The 22468-nt window shown below is 47.9% G+C and overlaps 1 protein-coding gene across 11 annotated transcripts in view; it reads left to right on the forward strand.

The window, feature by feature from the left end:
• The window catches only part of LOC140720838 (NACHT, LRR and PYD domains-containing protein 3-like), a 59293-nt gene extending 42901 nt beyond the window's left edge, over positions 1 to 16392 (forward strand). For 9 of the 11 annotated variants that reach the window (XM_073035683.1, XM_073035685.1, XM_073035678.1 and 6 more), the window contains 9 exons: positions 3798 to 3890; positions 4755 to 4921; positions 5843 to 6014; positions 6114 to 6179; positions 10278 to 12015; positions 12887 to 12973; positions 13129 to 13299; positions 13385 to 13589; positions 13754 to 14368. In XM_073035683.1, the coding sequence (XP_072891784.1) occupies positions 3830 to 3890; positions 4755 to 4921; positions 5843 to 6014; positions 6114 to 6179; positions 10278 to 12015; positions 12887 to 12973; positions 13129 to 13299; positions 13385 to 13589; positions 13754 to 13834 (2748 nt within the window). In that variant the 5' untranslated portion in view covers positions 3798 to 3829 and the 3' untranslated portion in view covers positions 13835 to 14368. Of the gene's footprint in view, positions 1 to 3797; positions 3891 to 4754; positions 4922 to 5842; positions 6015 to 6113; positions 6180 to 10277; positions 12016 to 12886; positions 12974 to 13128; positions 13300 to 13384; positions 13590 to 13753; positions 14369 to 15382 lie in introns of those variants that run through there. The other 2 variants (XR_012097266.1, XM_073035687.1) reach the window with 2 other exon arrangements.
• The last annotated feature ends 6076 nt before the right edge of the window (positions 16393 to 22468 follow it).

The following is a 22468-nucleotide window of genomic DNA, read 5'->3' on the forward strand; positions in this document are numbered from 1 at the left end:
CACCCATGACGGGTTCCCGACATGCTGTGAGACGCCAGTCAACCCTGGCAGGATATTGTTCCGCTCTGAGAACCCACACACCCCTGACAGCTTACTGACACACTGTCAGACTCCACATAACCCTGGTAGGGTCCCGACGCACGGTGAGAACACACACACCCCTGACTGGGACCTGACACACTGTTAGACTCCACACACCCCTGACAGGGTCCTGACACACTGTGAGATCCCACGCACCCCTGACAGGGTCCTGACACACTGTGAGACCCCACACACTCCTGACAGGTTCCTGACACACTGTGACACCCCACACACCCCTGACATGGTCCCGACACAAAGTGAGACCCCACACACTTCTGACATGGTCCCGACACACTGTGAGACCCCACACACCCCTGACAGGGTCCTGACATACTGCGAGACCCCACAGACCCTTGACAGGGTCCCGACACACTGTGAGAACCCACACACACCCCTGACAGGGTCCTGACACACTGTGAGACCCCACACACCACTGACAGGGTCCTGACAAACTGTGAGACCCCACACACCCCTGACAGGGTCCTGACATACTGTGAGACCCCGCAGACCCTTGACAGGGTCCCAACACACTGTGAGAACACACACCCACCTGACAGGGTCCTGACACACTGTGAGACCACACACACACACCCCTGACAGGGTCCTGACACACTGTGAGACCCCACACACTCCTGTCAGGGTCCTGACACACTGTGAGACTCCACATACCTCTGGCAGGGGACTGACACACTGTGAGACCCCACACACCCATGACGGCGTCCCGACATGCTGTGAGACACCACTCAACCCTGGCAGGATATTGTTCCGCTCTGAGAACCCACACACCCCTGACAGCTTAATGACACACTGTCAGACTCCACATAACCCTGGTAGGGTCCCGACGCACGGTGAGAACACACACACCCCTGACTGGGACCTGACACACTGTTAGACTCCACATACCCCTGACAGGGTCCTGACACACGGTGAGACCCCACACACCCCTGACAGGGTCCTGACACACTGAGAGACCCCACACACCCCTGACAGGGTCCTGACACACTGTGAGACCCCACACACCCCTGACAGTGTCCTGACACACTGTGAGACCCCACACACCCCTGACAGAGTCCTGACATACTGTGAGACCCCACAGACCCTTGACAGGGTCCCGACACACTGTGAGAACCCACACACACCCCTGACAGGGTCCTGACACACTGTGAGACCCCACACGCCACTAACAGGGTCCTGACAAACTGTGAGACCCCACACACCCCTGACAGGATCCTGACACACTGTGAGACCCGCAGACCCTTGACAGGGTCCCGACACACTGTGAGAACCCACACACCCCTGACAGGGTCCTGACACACTGTGAGACCCTACACACCCCTGACAGGGTCCTGACACACTGTGAGACTCCACATACCCCTGACAGGGTCCCAACACACTGTGAGACTCCACATACCCCTGGTAGGGTCCTGACACACTGTGAGACCCCACACACCCCTGACAGGGTCCTGACACACAGTGAGACCCCACACACCCCTGACACGGTCCTGACACACTTAGAGACCACACACACACACCCCTGATGGGGTCCTGACACACTGTGAGACCCCGCACACCCCTGACAGGGTCCTGACACACTGTGAGACTCCACATACCCCTGGTAGGGTCCTGACACACTGTGAGACCCGCAGACCCTTGACAGGGTCCCGACACACTGTGAGAACCCACACCCACCTGACACGGTCCTGACACACTTAGAGACCACACACACACACCCCTGACAGGGTCCTGACACACTGTGAGACCCCGCACACCCCTGACAGGGTCCTGACACACTGTGAGACTCCACATACCCCTGACAGGGTCCCAACACACTGTGAGACTCCACATACCCCTGGTAGGGTCCTGACACACTGTGAGACCCCACACACCCCTGACAGGGTCCTGACACACAGTGAGACCCCACACACCCCTGACATGGTCCCGACACAAGGTGAGACCCCACACACTTCTGACATGGTCCCGACACACTGTGAGACTCCACACACCCCTGACAGGTTCCTGACACACTGTGAGACCCCACACACCCCTGACAGGGTCCTGACACACTGTGAGACCCCACACACCCCTGACAGGGTCCTGACACACTGAGAGACCCCACACACCCCTGACAGGGTCCTGACACACTGTGAGACCCCACACACCCCTGACAGCGTCCTGACACACTGTGAGACCCCACACACCCCTGACAGAGTCCTGACATACTGTGAGACCCCACAGACCCTTGACAAGGTCCCGACACACTGTGAGAACCCACACACACCCCTGACAGGGTCCTGACATACTGTGAGACCCCACACACCACTGACAGTGTCCTGACAAACTGTGAGACCCCACACACCCCTGACAGGGTCCTGACATACTGTGAGACCCGCAGACCCTTGACAGGGTCCCGACACACTGTGAGAACCCACACCCACCTGACAGGGTCCTGACACACTTAGAGACCCCACACACACCTGACAGGGTCCTGACACACTGAGAGACCCCACACACCCCTGACAGGGTCCTGACACACTGTGAGACCCCACACACCCCTGACAGCGTCCTGACACACTGTGAGACCCCACACACCCCTGACAGCGTCCTGACACACTGTGAGACCCCACACACCCCTGACAGAGTCCGGACATACTGTGAGACCCCACAGACCCTTGACAGGGTCCCGACACACTGTGAGAACCCACACACACCCCTGACAGGGTCCTGACACACTGTGAGACCCCACACACCACTGACAGGGTCCTGACAAACTGTGAGACCCCACACACCCCTGACAGGGTCCTGACATACTGTGAGACCCGCAGACCCTTGACAGGGTCCCGACACACTGTGAGAACCCACACCCACCTGACAGGGTCCTGACACACTTAGAGACCACACACACACACCCCTGACAGGGTCCTGACACACTGTGAGACCCCGCACACCCCTGACAGGGACCTGACACACTGAGAGAGCCCACACACACATGACCCGGTCCTGACACACTACGGGACCCCACACACCCCTGACAGGGTCCTGACACACTGCGAGACCCCACACACCCCTGGCAGTGTCCTGACACACTGTGAGACCCCACACACACCTGACAGGGTCCTGACACACTGTGAGAACCCACATAACCCTGGCAGAGTCTTGACACACTGTCAGACCACACAGCTGACAGGGTGTCATATAACTAATTATCTGATAATAGCCAGGTGATATGCTTAAAGAAATCTTAACCGAGTTTTAGTGCTAATAATGATCTTAAAGTCCTGCTGGAAAAATGATAGTGGTTCAGGACAAGATATTATGATACTATGGGTGAGACTGCATTGTTCAGGATGTCAGATTGTTTCTCTATAGAGTCAAATCATATATTGCCATAGGTGTCAATGCCAGGCAATGTTAAACTGTGGTAGGATGACCACATTCGCCATTCCATTGACACATCCCTCCAGGGCACAAGATTTTTACCTAATAGGGATTTGCCAGCAATATAGTGAGTAGATACCCCAGAGAATCCCAGCACGGTGCACAATCCATGGGGAGATCGATCTGTGGGTGGATGGACGCGGGTGGATCTGGCTGAGTCAAGCCTTTAGTGGATAGATCCAAGATATTTGGAAATGTTTGCCTCAGTTGAAAAACAAAACAGTGTTCTGCTTTACACCTCAATTAATATCTGACCCTACTGTTAATTTTGTTTGTTACAGAGCATCAAAATCTGAGCACAACTGTCCTCAAAATGGCTCAAGGAGTGGGCAGGAGAGAAGTTCCAGTGATGTTAAGATCAGGAAAGGACATGGGTATGTTAGCAAATTATTTTAATTTTTAAATATTTCCTTGACACTGTGTCTGAGTTTATTCCAATATCAGCAATTCACAAAATATTTGTAAAAACTGAGCAGAGAGATGAGACAGAGTTAGCAGTCACACGTGGAAGGAGCACAATTATTGTCTGCTTTTTGCTCTTCAAACAGACAGTGATGCACAATAAAACAGTGAGGTGTTCCAGAGCACAAGACATTCTGCAGATGCTGAAAGCTTTGAGCAACACAAAGACACACAAAATATTGGCGGAACTCAGCATCCATGGAGAGAAATAAACAGTTAATGTTTCAGATCAGGACCACAAAATATAGAAAATAATGTGACAATATCTAGAATTTCTGTCCCCTCATTTCCAGTCTGATGAAGCACCCTAAATGTTGGCTGTTTATTCTCCTCGATAGATGCTGCCTGACCTGCTGAGTACCTCCAGCATTTTGTGAGATATGCCAGAGATTTGCTGAGGAAGGGGTTAACCAGGCAGGCAGACATAACCCAGAGCAAAGCGGTGGTGATGGGCAGTACCAGGAGAGTGAGGGTGATGGGTTACTATATTCTCAGGAATAAGCAGAGTCCTTTCCAAACAGAGAGGTATATTCCTGGGGACTAGAAAGGGCAGCCTTCAACAGATGGAGCCAAGCCCCACCACAACCCTGCTCGATCTGAACCCCCACCCAGCCTGCGCTCATTTCACCAACCCCGCTTATTCCTCCCTCGCACCCTTTATATATATCTTGGACTGTGTTTGGTGACCTGGTGCACCATCTTACGGTTCCAGAGAGAAAGTTGCCTCCGAATATGGGGTCAGTAATTTCTTTAATTTTCACCATTGTGCTTCATAGGTCCGAGTTCAGTGATCACCGAGCTCCTGGCAGGCTGCAACGATTCCCAGCTGCTGCAGCTGACGGACTTCTACCGGGACAGGCTGGAGCAGGCGATGGAAAGAGGGGTGCACGGAGTGAGCCTGGCATTAACGGCCGAGAATCAGTTCAGCGGAGAGGAACATCGGGTGAGTGGGAGGGAGAATGAGTTTGAATTTTCACACATCACAGGACTGATGGATGTCGGAACTCCGACTCATTGGATATTAAATTAGATAAAAGAACAACTGGTAAATAAATGCTGTACATGCAATCTCAAAGATGTGATTCTGAAGCAGTGATAGAAAGGGGCGAAAAGACCCCGCGGACTGGTGGGTGGCTGCTCAATGTTCAGAGTGAGTTGAGCAAGTGACATTTGTGTGGGGTTACAGTATTAAATGGAAATATGACAGGAGGTTTCAGTTTGGGAAGATCGTGCAGTCTGACAGCAGGATATCAATGAGAACCGGGGCATCATCTGTGGGTGCCACAGGAGCTCGAGTGTGTTCTGTTCTGAGTGGAGATGATTGTGTTACAATCTGTAACTGCAAACAGTGTGAATCGGGGAATACTGCCATGTTCTAATGTGTAATCACCGAACAAACCTACACTGGAAAAGGCAAAGGAAAGGAATCAGGTGTCAGCCGATAATCCGCTGTCATGCTGGACACTGGCGGACTGAGGAGATGAATCACATCATCTTTTCTGCAACTTCTCCGAGACTGCTCACTCTGTTATAAAAACCCTCCTGACTTCTTTCTTCATCTGTTATGGTTATTTTCTGATTTCTGTTTTACGCTGTTAAATCCGGTGAGGAATTATTTATGGATTTGGAGCCACGTCAATGAAGCGGTCACAGACCAACCAGGATCTCATTGACTGGTGGACCAGGTTCACGGTGAATGTCCCTCCGTGTGCTCTGCACTCAGAATGTACAGTCCATGTCCAGACAGGATCAGCACCCGTCCGGGTGACTGCTCTGTGTGATCCCGTTTCAGAGCACATCATTTACTTCTCATTCTCTGTGTGAATCTGTCAGTCCCCAATATGTTCACCGTTACTCTTCACAGAAAATCTCTGATCTCGCTGATAAGGGAGAGCGGGCGGACAGTTCTAAACTCCTCCTGAGCCTGGTGATGGGGAAAGGCTCCCGCGCCCGGAGGGTGATGTGGGAAACCTTTGTGAAAATGCGGATAGGAGTCCCAAATTTGGACAAAATACTTAAGGATATACAGATGTATGGTGAGATAATATCAGAGGTTAATTCAAATTTGAGTTGCAAAACATTACACTTCACAATTTTCCATAAATTATCCACTTAATGTGTTTAAATTCAAACAGGTTCTGATCCATCCCATCGATCAAATCCCACTCAAGGTTTACTCAAGATTCTCAGTGAGTTGAAAGGTGAGTGAACATGCGTTGAAAATTGAAGAGTATAACAGAGGAATAGGCCATTAGGCAAATAATATTGTACTGAAACAGCTAACAAGTAAATCAAACATACCCAAACTCTAATCTCCCCTTCCGACACCATCTCCATATGCCTCCATCTTCCTTAATCCATGTACCTAACCAAACGTCTCTTAAAAGCTTCAAAAAATTTACGTCTACCACCTTACCAGGCAGTGCTTTCCAGACAGCAATGACACTTCCCCCTTCACTGTACACCCTCTCACCTTCAATAGCATTTGAGACATTCAGAAACCGATTCTTTCTGTTCACTCTATTTATGCCTCTCTTAATGTTGCAAACCTTTGTCAGAGCTCCCCTCGGCCTCCGATGATCCAGAGAAAACAATCTAATTTTATCCAGCCTCTCCTGATAGCACATGCCCTTTAAACCAGGCAGCATCCTGGTAAACCTCTTCTGCTCCCTCTCTAAAGCCTTAACATTCCTCCGGTAGTGAGGCGATTGGAAAGGTACGCAGTGGCCCAGATGAGACTGAAGCAGAGTTCATCAAGTTGAAACTTGACCTCTGTTTCCACCAACGTTTGTAATTTGCCTCGGGCGGTTCAGTTGTTGAGCCACGAGGATCTGACCAGGTAAATACTGGCACTGTGACAGAGAACACAGTGACACACAGGGAAACGTGTTTGCTAGAGGGAGAGTTTTCAAAGGACATTTTGAGGAAAGAGGCAGAGAGCTGGCGAGTTTGAGGAAAGTGCTCACACCGCTCTGGGGCCTAAAACTACAGATCCCCACCAGAGTCTGAGTGGAGAAGGGGGGGATCTGGAGAATGACAAAAAAAAAGGATATTTCTTCATATCAAAAAGTCAAATCCTTCTCTTGCCAGCGACTATCCGCTCCAGGATAGCCTCATCCTTAACCATTTTCTAAACGACTTCAGTTTCTTTAGGTTATTTTTGTTTTTCGAGTTGCTCGTCCATTGAAGTTCTATTCACAGAATAGTAATAATAACGTCACTTTAATCAGAAAAGCAGCATATGAACCCTGCTCTCTTCACATCTGCACTCCCTTAGTGCAAACATTGATAAAGATATCCAGTTTAATTTCCAACTCAATAATCCTGGGAATTCTAGCAGTGAGACAGTATTACTGAGGGTGAGATCGGAGACAAATTCCTCAGCGCAGTTCACAGAAGCTGAAATTGATGTGTGCCAGTTTGTGTGCTGGACTCTGTGGAAGGTGAAGAGATGGGAATTAGGACAGGGAAACCGAGGGTTGTGAGATCGCTGCAAGGAATGTGGAAAGGACTGAAAATATCTATAAATAATATTGCAATTAGTTAAATTGTGACCGTCTGGATGAGAAGCTCACTACATCCATAAGCCCATCATGCCCGTGAAAATGGAGTCCGGGGCAGTACATGGGCTGAAGAGATTGTAAGGGTTCATCATCGCAGACTGAGTTGGATCACTCAACTGCACATTTAACAGAGGAGAGAGGGTAGGAAAGACAAATATCACAGAACTTATCAATATTGCATCAGCCCATGTTTTGTCTGATTATTCGAAGCTCTTAAAATAAATATAGGGAATCTCGGCCAGAACCCTGGTTCAGTCTCTCTCACTTACAGGAATAAATCCCAAAGATGATAATTTAAATTTGGTACCAGAGATAGACCAATCAGGAAGTTTACAAACTACTCACGTCTCTGTCACCTCTGTTAATGCAGCTCCAGTCCACATCCGGTCAATGAAACCCCTCAGTGTGCCTGAACACGGGTTTAGTAAATCGCTACAAGCTTGTTCATCATTGTCCTTCATCCGGTTTACAGAGGGAACAGACACGACAGTGTCATTCCCACACACATTTCTGAATAGGAAACAGATACACTCCCTGATTATTGAACAACATCATTTCTACCAGTGTCACATTCTCTAAATTAAATATGTGCAAGATCAATGTTTTCCTACGTTGCCTATCACAGCTGAATAGATTGAATAGAGACCCCACACATACCTGACAGTGTCCTGCCGCACTGTGAGACCCCACACACTCCTGGCAGGGTCCTGACGCACTGTGGGACCCCAGACACACCTGGCAGGATCTTGACACACTAAGAGCCCACACACTCCCAGCAGGGTCCTGACACACTGTGAGACCCCACACAACCCTGATTGGGTCCTGACAAACTAAGAGAAGCCACATACCCCTGGCAGGTTTCAGATACATTGTGAGATCCAGATCTTATCAGGGAGCCTAATGTAAAGGGAACCTTAGGAGACAGTTAGTGACTGGGTAAAAGCCAAGGAATAAGATAAAAAAAAGTTGTTTTATTTTCTCTTTCTTCCATGGCCTTCTGTCTCTTTAACCAATCAACTTCAACCCTTTGCTTCAACCCTCCCCCTCCAAGTTTCACCCATCGTCTGGCAATTCTCTCTCCCCTCTCCTCCCCCCACCCCCCCGCCACACCTTTCAATTCTACTCCCCAGCATTTTGTTTCCAGACCTACCGAAGTGTTTAAGCCCGGAACGTCAACTATACTTTTTTTCCATAGATGCTGTCTGGCCTTCCAAGTTCCTCCAGCATTTTGTGTGTGTTGCTGCATTTTCAGCATCTACAGATTCTCTCTTGATTGCAAAATTATAGACCAGTTTGCCCAACCTCAGTGGTTGGGGAAGTGTGAGAGTATTATTAAGATTGAGGTTCTGAGGTATTTACAGTCTAATTATAAAATAAGTCAAAGTCAACATAGTTTCTATGAAGGGAAATCTTGCCTGATAGATCTGCTAGAGTTCATTGAGGAAATTCCAAACAGAGTGGACAAAGGAGATGCAGTGGATGTCATTTAGGTTTTCATAAGGCGTATTATAAGTTACCTCATGAGTCTACTTAACAAGATAAAATCTGATGGCGTTACAGGAAATATACTGGCATGGACAGTAGGTTGACATAGGACACTCAAGGCTGCTGCGGAGTTTGACTCTGTGGTTAGGAAGGCATACGGCACATTGGCCTTCATCAACTGTGGGATTGAGTTCAAGAGGTGAGAGGTAATGTTGTAGTTATATAGGACCCTGGTCAGACACCACTTGGAGTACTGTGCTCAGTTCTGGTCACCTCACTACAGGAAGGATATGGAAACTATAGAAAGGGTGCAGTGGAGATTTACAAGGATGTTGCCTGTATTGGGTGCATGCCCTATGAGAATAGGTTGAGTGAAACTAGCCTTTTCTCCTTGGAGCGAGGAAGGATGAGAGGTGACCTGATAGAGGTGTATAAAGTGATGAGAGGCGTTGATCTTGTGGATAGTCAGAGGCTTTTTCCCAGGGCTGAAATGGCTAGCACGAGAGGACATAGTTTTATGTTGCTTGGAAGCAGGTACAGAGGAGATGTCAGGGGTAAGTTGTTTTTTACTCAGAGAGTGGTGAGTACATGGAATGGGCGGCTGGCGGCGGTGGTGGATGAGGATATGATAGGATTGTTTACGGCTCCTCTGGATGGCTACATGGAGCTTAGAAAAATAGAGGGCTATGGGTAAACCCAGGTAAACTCTAAGTTAAGTACATGTTCGGCACAGCTTTGTGGGCCAAAGGACTTGTATTGTTCTGTTGGTTTTCCAAGTTTCTAATCTTCTACCACACCACAGATCCACAGATGTATTTCTCTTTATTTTGAATCCGTGATGGTGAGAGGGGAGGGGGAGCTGTGATTCCTGTGACCTATTCCGTTGACAGAATGCCCACTATCATTTTATCTATCTCCAAAGACCACATCAACACCGGGGTTTAAAAGTTTTTCCACAGAACAATGATAGAAGTGGCAGTAGTGGGAGTTTTTCTAGTCGGGGCTCAGTAAACTACCAGGGAAAACTCAACTTAACTGAACAATTAATGTGGAAATGTGATGATCTGATGATTATCTGGCCCATGCCTTTCCATCCACTTTGGGGTCTGTTAATCAAACTTAATTTAGTGTAAGAAAATCCAGTGATGAGTTCAAATAATGCAAAACCTTTGAGCTAATCCTTGGCTACTTAAATACTGAGTTCTGAGTTGAAGCATCTAACAGTTTGTCCACTGTATGTTCCCATGGAAGATGTTCAACAGAAACACAAGGAGACTCTGCGGGCACAAACTGAAAAACTGAGAGCAAACACGATCCTGATGAGGGAGAAGGTGAAGGTTTTCCAGCTGGCAGATCGATACGCTGAGCTCACGGTCATTTCTACTCTTCGAGATCGGACACTGGTGGAACATGAGCTGCTGGCAAGAGGCAGAGACCACGAGGAGTGGAGAGAGAAACATCTCCGCGGAAAGCTGGAAAAAATCCAGACTGATCAGTTGTTCCAGAGCAGCTTTTCCCGGAGGAAAACCAAATCTGGGAGTTCGGCAGCAGTGGCCGGAGTCCCGGGGATCGGGAAAACAACAATGGTACAAAAGATTGTTTATGACTGGGCCATAGGGAAAATATACCAACAATTCCAGTTTGTCTTCAGTTTCAAATTCCGGGATTTAAACACTATTAACTGCAGAAAAAACCTGAGGCAACTAATTCAGGATCAGTATCCTTACTTTGGGAATATCCTGAGAGATGTCTGGAAGAACCCAGAGGGATTGCTGTTTATATTTGATGGTCTGGATGAATTCGAGCACAGAATTGATTTTGCTGACAGTCGGAGAGATACAGAACCCAAGCACCAGTGCCCAGATCCCGAGTGGTGTTGTGAGGTGTCGGACATTTTGTACAGTTTAATCCAGGGCAAGCTGCTCCCAGGGTGTTCAGTGCTGGTGACCACCCGTCCCACTGCATTACATTTATTGGATAAAGCCAAGATCAGCGTCTGGGCTGAAATCCTGGGATTTGTTGGTGAGGAACGGAAGGAATATTTCATCAGGTATTTTGAAGATCCATCGGTGGCAGCAGCTATTTTCAAACACGTGAAGGAGAACGAGATCCTGTACACCATGAGCTACAACCCCTCCTACTGCTGGATCCTCGCTCTGGCACTGGGCCCCTTCTTCACACAAAGAGACAGGGACCCGCAGCGAGTTCCCAAGACCATCACCCAACTGTACTCCTACTATATTTACAACATCCTGAAAAACCACGTTCGTGAGATTGAGAACCCCCGTGATGTGTTACTCAGGGTTGGTCAGATGGCCTTCAGAGGAGTGTCTGAGAAGAAGATCATATTTACATATGGAGATTTGATCAGCTACAATCTTAAGCCTTCCCAGTTCCTGTCCGGGTTCCTGATGGAGCTTTTGGAGAGAGAGGATTCTGCCCGGTGTGTGGTGTACACATTCCCACACCTCACCATCCAAGAGTTTGTAGCAGCAGTCGCACAATTCCTGACCCTACATCCCAAGGATATCCTGAAATTCCTCACTGAAGCTCACAACATGACAGATGGGCGATTTGAGGTATTTCTCCGTTTTGTTGCTGGTCTCTCCTCCCCAATGACAGCTCGAGGCCTGGAAGAGTTTCTGGGTCCATTTCCTCATCAAACAACGTGCCGGGTGATTGACTGGGTGAAGGAGGAGGTTAAACGCCAGAGTGGAAACACGAGGATTGCATCTGGTAAAAGGAGCCTCCTGAACACACTGCACTACCTGTTTGAGTCTCAGAATCGTGGACTGACTCAAGGTACACTGGGATCTGTGAAAAAACTCTCATTCAGTGGAATGACACTGACCCCGATTGACTGCGCGGTCCTGTCTCATGTCATCGGACTCTGTGATACAATAAAACACCTCGACCTGCAGGGCTGTCACCTTCAGTGTGAAGGAATCCAACGGCTGGGACCCGGGCTCCACAAGTGCCAGGAGTTGAGGTAACTTGATTTATCTCTCAATCTGAACTGTGAAACTGTCCCATTGTGTTGTTTCAATGTAAAACAATTTGGGTTAAACAGTCGTAAATCAGATTGTGAAAAATAGTTACAAATGCCCAGGGGATCGGTCAGTAATTCTCCAAAGACGGGGGGGGGGGTTCTGTGGTTCCTTGTAAAGAGTTGTTGGAGACTTCATCAGATCATTTGGGCATCTCCTCCCGATTGTTGTCCTCAATTCAGAAAGACCCATCCCGTAAAATCTATTTCTGCATCCTCTAATCTTCTGCAGTTATCTCTTCCCTTTGGTATCCTCCTGAGGGATCTGTATTCCCCATCCCCTTTCCCCCTGTGGGATCTCTTCCCCATTCCCATTTTTCCCTTCGGGATCTTCTTTTCCCCATATCCCTTACTCCTGCGGAATCTCTCATCCTCATCCTCATTCCTCCTATGGGATGTTTCCTATTTCCTCTCTTTCTCCTACAGGTTTTCTCTTCCTACCTCTTTTCCTCAGGTGGGGTCTCTTCCACCAACTCCCATCGACACTTTCCCTTTCACAAATTTTCCTCACTGTGGGACTTTCTATCATCCTTCACCCCTGCCCCTCCCAACGCTCTTACATCAGGAACATTTTTCTAGCCATCGGGGAATGAGACAGAATATGTGGAGTTTACAGGGTCACACCGACAGACTACATTACTGATATTCGGTGAATACCCTGGAGCTGGGCAGTGAGGGACATTGAGAGTGATGGGAACTCCGATCAGTGATTTGCTGAAGGGGTGAATGTTTCCTGAAATATCCGAGTGAGAGAAATTCCCCCAGACCCACGGTTTGAATCACTTTGTTCATCAATTTGTCTGTTTGTGTTTAGCCTTGGGCAGAATAAACTGGGAGATTCAGGAGTGAAACTGGTGTCTGCGGCTCTGAGGAACCCGGAGTGTAAAATACAGAAACTGTGGTAAGTACCAGACTGTGGGAGATTGTGTTTACAGTCACTGGGTGTCTGACACTGAACATTAATGTGATCAGTAATCGTGTTACTAATAAACACTGGGGATTTGTACCATCTCCTGTCTCTCTGTGTCCTTCATCCTCACTCTCTCTCATCTCCAGGCTCTGGGATGTCAGTCTCACATATTCTGGTGCTGAGGATCTCGCCTCCGCTCTCAGTACAAACCCATCACTGACGGAGCTGGGCCTGGGTTATAATAAACTGGGAGATTCAGGAGTGAAGCTGGTGTCTGTGGCTCTGACAAACCCCAAGTGTGGAATAGAGAAACTGGGGTAAGTACCAGACTGTGGGTGATTGTGTTTACAGTCACTGGGTGTCTGACACTGAACATTAATGTGATCAGTAATTGTGTTACAGTCTCCTGTCTCTCTGTGTCCTTCATCCTCACCTCCAGACTGAGGGATATCGGTCTCACAGATTCTGGTGCCGAGGATCTTGCCTCTGCTCTCAGTACCAACCCATCACTGACAGAGCTGGAGCTGGGATTCAACTCGCTCACGGACCGATCTGTCCCCGCTCTCCGCCATCTCATACTGGCCCTCCCGAGTCTGAAGCTGATCGAGTGAGTATTTGTGTTAATGTTCAATGTAATAAAATATCAGCGGATCCGCGGGTTTTCTGGTGATATTTGTGTGTGAGTGTTGTTGAAACGTTAACCCCAGTCCACTGTTACTGACACTGTTGTGTATTCTGTTTATTTTATCTTTATTCTTCCATCTGTTTTAGCTTGTGGAGGAATCAGTTCAGTCAGACCGGGGGGAAGGAACTGAGATCTCTGCAGGAACCCAGACCCGGACTGACAGTTGATCTGTGAACATCTGAATGGTGAACTAGCTCCAATCTCACACTCTGTGACGTCCAAAGTGATGCAATTCCGCATCCTATCCAGCTGCGCATGTCCGGATTCAACAGCTGCTCCAAATGGCGTGCAGGGGAATTACACAGAGAGGAAAAGCCCGGGGGGCCGGGTTAGATCTGGGAAACCAGTGTCCCTGGGAGAGAATCATTTTACTCACTTTGAGAACATCCTGGCCAATATAATGATGTTAATGATGTTAAATTGACAAATCCCTCGGCAGTGACCCTGGATCTGCAGCGATCCCAGACACGACCCTGAAGTGTGATTTTATAATCATCGGTTCCCCGATGCAGAGTGACGGTGAGAAACGGGACTGATTATTCAACCGGTCACTTGTTGTCGCCGGTCAGTTAATTGTGTGTGACTGTGAGTGAGTCGGGAGCAGCTTATTTATTCCCGCACGTCAGCAGCTCACACATTGTTTAATTTAGTTTTGAACATTTGTCAAGATGAAGTCAATAAAATCTCTGACGTACAAAGAAGCTGGATGAACTCAGCAGGTCGGGCAGTATCCGTTGAAAGGAGCAGTCAACGTTTCGGGCTGAGAGCCTTCGTCAGGACTAAAGAAGGAGGGGTCACGGGCCCTATAAAGAAGGTGGGGGGAGGGTGGAATGTGCCAGGTGAAAAACCAATGAGGAAAGATCAAGGGCTGGGGGAGGGGAAGCAAGGAGGGGATAGGCAGAAGAGGTGAAGGAGGAATCTAAGGGGAAAACACTATGGGTAGTAGAAGAAGGCAGAATCATGAGAGAGGTGATAGGCAGCTAGAGGAGGAGACAGAGTGAAGGTGGGATGGTGGAAGGGATAAGGAGGGTATTACCGGAAGTTAGAGAATTCGATGTTCATACCAAGGGGCTGGAGACTACCCAGACGGTAGATGAGGTGTTGTTCCTCCAACCGAAGTTTGACCTCATCATGACTAAAACCTGCTTTTAATTGAATTGCATTGACACCGCGTTCGCTGAGAAGCAGATCGTCAGAAACAGCCCGTACACATTGGAAAAAAACCTGAAGTTAGAGCTATAGCGAGCTTTTTGGAACTGGCATCGAAAGACTATGCATGCCGGCAAAGATCAGTCATTACTGAAATGAACACCAACGTAGGCGTGTGACGCCTTTTGACACACTGCTCGTGCACTCTTCTTCTGTTCAGCCTGCCTCTCCCTTCCATTCGTAATCACTGATGGAAGCGGGGAGCTGATATATATCGGAGAGCGCACAGAATATGTGAATGACGTCAAATGGATTGAAAAATAAAGGTCAGCAGATATTTCTGAAATGAAAGACAAACTTAGCTAATAAATGTTCTGTGAGGGAGAACAGGGGTAACAAATTGCTAAACCAGTTGCTTGGTATTTAGACAATAAAGATCAGTTATGGACGTGTCTGTTGGAGTTGAATCCAAGCAAGTGCGGGAGCTGTCCTTGGAGTTCTACTGTAACTGAAGGTATGCGATCAATGACAGACGGTTAACAGAATTGCCCACTATTGCTTTACAGAGTAATCTGTCCGCCGAAATACAGAGCTCACCAACAGTGTGTACGCAAGCTGGCCGGATGTTATAAGCGCATGTGGCATGTTTGCCTTCAGTGGGAAGGCGAGTGAGTGGAATAGTCAGGAATTCATATAAACCTTCGGTAGGATTTCAGTTACAGTTTTGTATTCAATGACAGTTACTTGGAGGATAGGACATAGACCATGACAGCACATCACAGGTGCAACGGCCGGCGACGTTGTACCGACCTTTGAATCTACCCTAAGATAAATCGAACCATCCGCTACAACACAGCCTGCTATTTATATTACCAATGTGCCTAAATAAGAGTTCGTGAATGCCCCCAGTGTATCCACCTCTATCGGAGCGTTCCATGTACCCACCATTCTCTGTACAACGACCGTGCCTCTAACAAACCCGTACAGACCATAAGACATGGGAGCAGAATCAAGTCATTCAACCCATTGCGTGAACTCTGCCATTCCATCATGGCTCATCCCCGATCCCACTCAACCCCATTCGCCTGACTCCTCCCCATATCCCTTGATGCTCGAACCGATCAGCAATGTTCCGGTCCAACTAAATGAAATTCCTCCACTCTAACGACCACTTAGTCAACTGTCATATCGTTTGATAACTTTCAATCCCGCCCCCACTACCCCAACCAAGCCATTTTTAAAAGTCGCAAGCAACAGTGGTTTCAGAGCAGACTTCCCTGAAGATACCAATGGTCATAGACCCCCAAGCGAAATACTCGCCAAATACTACCATCCTCTGACTTCTCTGCGAAAGCTAATTCTGTATTCACACAGCCACATTTTCAGCTCGTATGCCACCAGAATTTATGGATGACTCTACAACGGGGAACCCTATCAAACGCCTTACTAAAGTCCACCTGCACTGTTCTACCTTCATCAATGTGTGAGTCCTGGTTTGTCCTTTTTTTATTTTGTCATATCACTCTGGAGGAACATTGTATCATTTCATAATGCATGCAAGCATTTCTAAATGACAATAAAAGAGGACTGAGTGTCCTCATAATCTAAAAAAAAATTAAAAAATTTGCTTCACATCATCACAGAATTCGTCAGGTTCGTGTTTCTTGACATGATCCTTAGAAAGCCATGTTGAAAATCCTTAATCAGACAATGTTTCTCCAATTACTAGTAAATCCTGTCCGTCCAATAATTCAGCCACCGCTGAAGTAAGACTCTGGTCTGTAATTCTCAGTGCTATCTTCTCCCCATTTCCTGAACAGAGGAATCACATTTGTCAACCTGCAGTTGTCTGGTTCTACCCCTATGGCAAATGAGTATGCGGCAGCTTTTGAAAGAGTGCTTTACCAGGATACTGTCTGAATTACAGGCTGTGACCAGGAAAACAAGGAATCGACCTGCAGATCCAGTGGTTCAGGAAATCCTGTCACTTTCGGAGACGGGATTGCGGAATGTGAAAGTAAAGTGAAGCCACAGAGGAACTACCGACCTTCTGAAATGTAGACATGGGGGAAGTCGGTATGATGCACCGACTTTGCTTTCGACCAACTCTCTCCGTGCTTTTCCGCATGGAGAGTGGCTCAGTGATTGAATCGGGCGCCTGAGTTCGGGCATCACGTGATGAAACTAGTGTGATTGGTGTCTGGAGGGCGGACAATTCCACCCTCGCAACTAATCGGGTAAAACAGAAATCTCTGGACCCCTTGTGAGGAATACTGTATGAAATATGGTGCTCCCGTTACTGCGGCACAGTGAAGAGATTCCCACTCAAACCTATATCTGATTGACTATTTAAAGCAGGGGTGTCAAACTCATTTTAGTTCACGGGCCGGATTGAGCAAAATGCAGCTTCATCAGGGCCGGATCAGTCGGACGCGTGCGAACGCAGCTTTCGTTGCCTCCGTTTTTTCAGCCTGCTCTCATGTGTCTCAGTCTCTGCTATAACTACAAAGTGTTTCACTTTACAAATTCCGAAACACTAAAAACCCTGAAAACCTGGTACCTGAATAAACTCAGCATTAGCCATATCATACGCCATAGGCGCTTCGATTACTGGGGCCAGCTTTAATAGTAATTAGATATTATCTCGCGGGCCAATTTGGCCTTGAGTTTGACATATGATTTAAAGTAATGAAAATACGGCCCCCTTGGTCTGGCCATTGAGGTATTATGTTTGTGTCCAACTGGTTACAATGCAACCCCTCTATTTGCTCCTTGTTTCTTGTATCTGTCGTCGTTACAACGGAAGTGGTTAAATTAACTGTACTCGTGATACGGTTTATGCCGTTTACAATCCAGTTGGTTCTCTGCCCAATTTACTAGTCCAGTGATTTGCAATTTTCACCTCGAATGCAAATTATGTTAACTTGTACATGCGAAACTCAGGTAGATTTGCCCATAATTTATAAAATATTTCCCTGCACTATACTTGGAAAATTGGCTGAAATTTCTAGCTGTGGAACACAATCCCGCATATTCCAGGTATCACTTTCGAAATGATTTATTTTCTAAATGGGCCATCCAAATTGAGCGCAGCGCTACTCTCGCCAGTGGCAGGGAGAGAACCATGCGCCATGTGGGAATCTGATCCAAGTTTTCAGCGGCACGGGGATGAATGAGAAACACTTCAACACAACATATTTTTGTTTCCGCATCCGTGATGCTTTATTATTGTTGTGGTTAAAGCCAGACTCAAATGCTCCATAACCACAGATGCTTTCTCGGCCCGCGGTGCTGGAGCCTAAGGTGCTGAAATCATGTTTCGCATTGCTCTGTCTGGGCGCTGTTTCTTTGCAGGGATGTATTGCTGATTCGCCTTTGATCTTGTTTCCAGCTGTTTGCATTCGGATCCGATGACTCTGCTCTGTGGGACAGAGATTATAAATTGGTAGATTGCAAGTTCAAGTTCAAGTTGTTTTTCTTTAATTGTCGTTTCGACCATAACTGCAGGTACAGTACATAGTAAAAACGGTACAACGTTTTTCAGGACCATGGTGCTACATGAACAATACAAAAACTACACTAGACTACAGGCCTACCCAGGACAGCATAAAGTACACAGAACAGTACAGACATTGCAATAAATATAAACAAGACAATAGGCACAGCAGAGGTCAGTAGGTTGGTAGTCGGATGGCTTGGGGACAAATCTGTAATGGAAAAATCAGCTGAATGGTGGCGCCCCGGATTCCGTCCGTTTCTGTACTCCCGCGGAGTATTTCGTTGCCACAGATGTAGTCAATTTAATGTCCATTTGACAGCAGAATGGACGGGATAGCCGGCTGGCTCGGGCTTACTTTTTTCCTGGTACGGACTCCTGCCTGCTCACCTAGCCTCCGCTTCCTCGCACACTACTTACCACTGCGGAAGCTGAAATAGCCTGGGCTGGTAAAGTGAGACAGCTTCTGTTTTATTTTGAGGTGCCCCTCCATTGTGAGGTATTGCGTTATTACAGGGTATTTTGTCGTTAGTATAAAATCCATCACTATTAGGAGCAGAACACGCGATACACCTTTGTTTATTTTTGTGCTGAATTTTATTCCTGCAGAGATTGTGAGTAGAGATGATTGTCTTCTTTTTACATTTTCTCCGAAAACACAAACCGCGTGAATTATTTCTGAATAATTCACTCATGTGCGCGACTCCATCCATTTCAAATTTTATTACACAACTAATTCAGCAGATGCTGAAAATCCAAGGCAACACACACACACAAACAGACACACACACACGCACAAAGACAGACACACACACGCACAAAGACACACGCGCGCGTGCACGCACGTACACACACACACAGGGAATTGCGGGATGAATGCAGCTGGGCGGGCAGCATTAATTGACGCACCATCAATAACTCTCGGAGACGGGAGGGAAAAGATAGGCTTTTATTAGCTGCAAACGTGACCACAACATCTTGGAGACAGAGGGAGGATCAGTGCCTCCAATCGCCTTTATACAGGGGTCTGTGGGAGGAGCCACAGGAGCAGTCAGCAGAGGGGCGTGTCCAGACAGGTATACACATAGTTTACCACATTTATGAAAATGAATAAACGGTTGATGTATCGGATAGAAATCTTTCTTCAGGTCTGGAGAGTAAGGGGGAAGACGCCAGAATAAAATGACGTTCGCGGGGAAAGGTGAGAGATGAAACCAGGTGAACGACGAAGGGCTGGAGCGGAAGGAATCTGATAAGAGAGGACAGTGGAGTACAGGAAAACCGGAAATATTTAGGGACGCCGAGTGAGGTGATAGGGGGGTGAGAATCGGCATGAACCAGCGTGGTGAATAGAAGAAGAGGGGAGGGGGAGGGATCTTTTTATCGGCATTCATGACTCCAGGTTGGAGGCCGCCTCCAGAGGAGTTGTCTGACAATAAGTTGTCGCTCCTCCCTCTTGAGGTCAGCCTTACTGCGGCGCAAGAGGAAGCGATGGGCCGAACATGTCGGATCGGGAACGGGAATCGGAATTAAAATGTTTGGACGCCGGGAAGCTCCGCTTTTCACGGATGGAGCGGTGGTTCTCGAGGAAATCAACCCCAGTTTATCCCGGGTCTCACCAATGAAGAGAAGGCCGCATCTGGAGCACGAGACACGATGGACGACCACAGCAGATTCGCAGGTGAAGTGTCGCCTTACCTGGCAGACTGTTTGGGCCCGGACTGATGGTGAAGAGGAGATGAAAGTGCGGGTGTAGCGCTTTGGGTGCTTGCAGGGATATGCACCGCAAAGCAGATAGGTGCGGAGGGCTGAAAGAAACAGCAGAAAGCGGAGAGGTGGGGACGGGAGGTAGTGATATCTTTGTCGGTAGCATCGCTTTAAAAGTGGGATCAATCCGTCCGCGCTCACCAAGTCTTCCATCAGTTTATCGGCGATGGAGTTCCTCTTGCTCTAACCCACATGACGTTCCGCACACAAAAATCACATGTTGGCACTTCCACCATCTCCAAAGAGATCGTACAAACAAACTTATTTTTACCTCTCCCACTCCCCCTCCCCAAACCACACTGCGCTTTCCACAGAGATCGCTTCCTCCGTTATTCCGTTCCCCTTCCGTCCCTCTCCATTGATCTCCCTCCCAGCACATATCCCTGCAAGCGGCCGCAGCGCTACACCTGCCCATTCACCTCCTACGAATCCGCTGGGATAGTCTATGTGTCCAATGTTCCCGAAGCGGCTTTCTCTACATTGCTGAGATCCAGCGTTAATCGGGGGATCATTTCGTCGAGCAGCTCAGCTCCATCCGCCAAAACAGATCTTCCTGCAGGCCTAACATTTTAATTCCGCTTCCTATTCCTGTTTGGACATGTCGTTCCGCAGCTCCCTCTTGTTCCACGATGAGACCCTCCGCAGGGTGGAGGAGCAACAGCCTATATGTTGTCTGGGTAGCCTCCTCCCCGACGGCATGAATATCGAATCTCCTTCCGGTAGAAAGGATGATCACCCTTCTCCTTTTGTCCTATCCCCCAGTCTGACCTTTGACATCTCCTCAGCTGCCTATCTCCTCCTCGTCGGTCCTCACCAGATTCTTCCAGTGTCCATTCTGCAGTTTAATCAGATTCATTCCTCTCGATCCTTTACTTTTTCCTATCCACCAGGCTTGACCTATCACCGTGCAGCTATCCTTCTCCTCTGTTACCTTTTCATTCTGGCGTCTCACCACTTCGTTTCCGGTCCTGAAGGAGGGCCTCGGCCCGACACTTCGGCTGTTTATTCATTCCCGAAGATGCTGCCGGACCACCGGAGTTCCTCTGGCAGTTTGTCTGTGTTGCGTTTATTTTTGTTGTGAGATATCATGATGGAGGGTGAAATTCAAATATGTTGTTGCAATGCTTTCGAGCCATTGATGCCTCACTGCATTTCATTAATGCAGTTGAATTAAAAACCGGGTGACCCATACTGTTCAGGTTGTTAATGACTCTGAAAACCTGGACTCAGATAAAGCGCTTTAAAGGCCAGGAGCTTTCCATCCTTGCGGCTACAAACATGTGGAACGAGTTACTCTCAGAAACATCAAGCTGTCATTGCTCTCACGATGTGACTCTGAGATGGTCATTGGTCTGACGATACATTAGTAGATTTGTAGGTCTACAGAGTTGGATTTATTTGTCAGTTTCATGGCTCCGATTTGTGACTATCCCATTGATGAGTTGTGTGTTCTGAGTGAGTTGATTAGGTTGTGATGTGTTATAACATTGAAACTTTCAATGTGTTTGAACAGAAACATTACTTGATATTCCATGTGTTCTATGCTTCTTTTGTTTGCGCGGCGCGACCCTCGTACGTTTCCAGTGCTAACATTTGGGATTACGTCACAGCATGAATGCGGTTCTGGTCCACTCTATGTGATGCATTAGAGATGTTACCGAGTGCTTCAGCCTCCTTAACGAAATGAACAACGTTGCAGATGACAATAGATGAGGTTGGTCGGGGTCTACAGGGAAGAGTGAGGGGCATGAAGTGAGGAAACGAGAGAGCTCTGTCCGTCCATCCAGGGAGAACTTGGACCGACACCGATAATCATTCAGATCTCCTTATTGAAAGGGGAAGCGAAGGACGCTGGACACGTAGGTCACCAGTGTGGAATCCATTTCACAATGAGTGACAGAGGAGAGGTCAGCCCCTCCTCCGGCTGCTGCCTGAGCTCAGTCTGACAGACGAGGTAAAGAGCTCGGAAGCTGCAGCATGTTCATTGAAAACTGACGTTATCTTCAAACAATGTGAGACGTCCACTGCATGAACCCTCGCCTTCCAGATAGCCATCACCCATGCAATGCCCATAACAGGATGAAGTTTCACTAGACGACTAGCAGTGAAATCGAAGATTTTCTGCAGCTCTGCACCTCGGGGTCGCTGGAACTCCGACTACTGCTGGAAGCCCGGAGTCTGCCGCGGGCTCTACTGCCCAGTACATCGTCCGTGATGGTAAAACCATTGAGCAAGATAATAACAAGGTGTGAGAACACAGCTGAAAAGACTGAAGTCGTTTAAGTAACGTTTTCTGGTTCTTCATGGTCCAAGATATATATACTCCCCCTAACATATGGTGGCCTTCCATGCAGAGATGGGAACGGCTGGCCACCATATGTTAGAGATA

This window comes from Hemitrygon akajei, unplaced genomic scaffold (assembly GCF_048418815.1).
Source record: "Hemitrygon akajei unplaced genomic scaffold, sHemAka1.3 Scf000047, whole genome shotgun sequence".
NCBI classification, from domain to species: Eukaryota; Metazoa; Chordata; class Chondrichthyes; order Myliobatiformes; family Dasyatidae; genus Hemitrygon; species Hemitrygon akajei.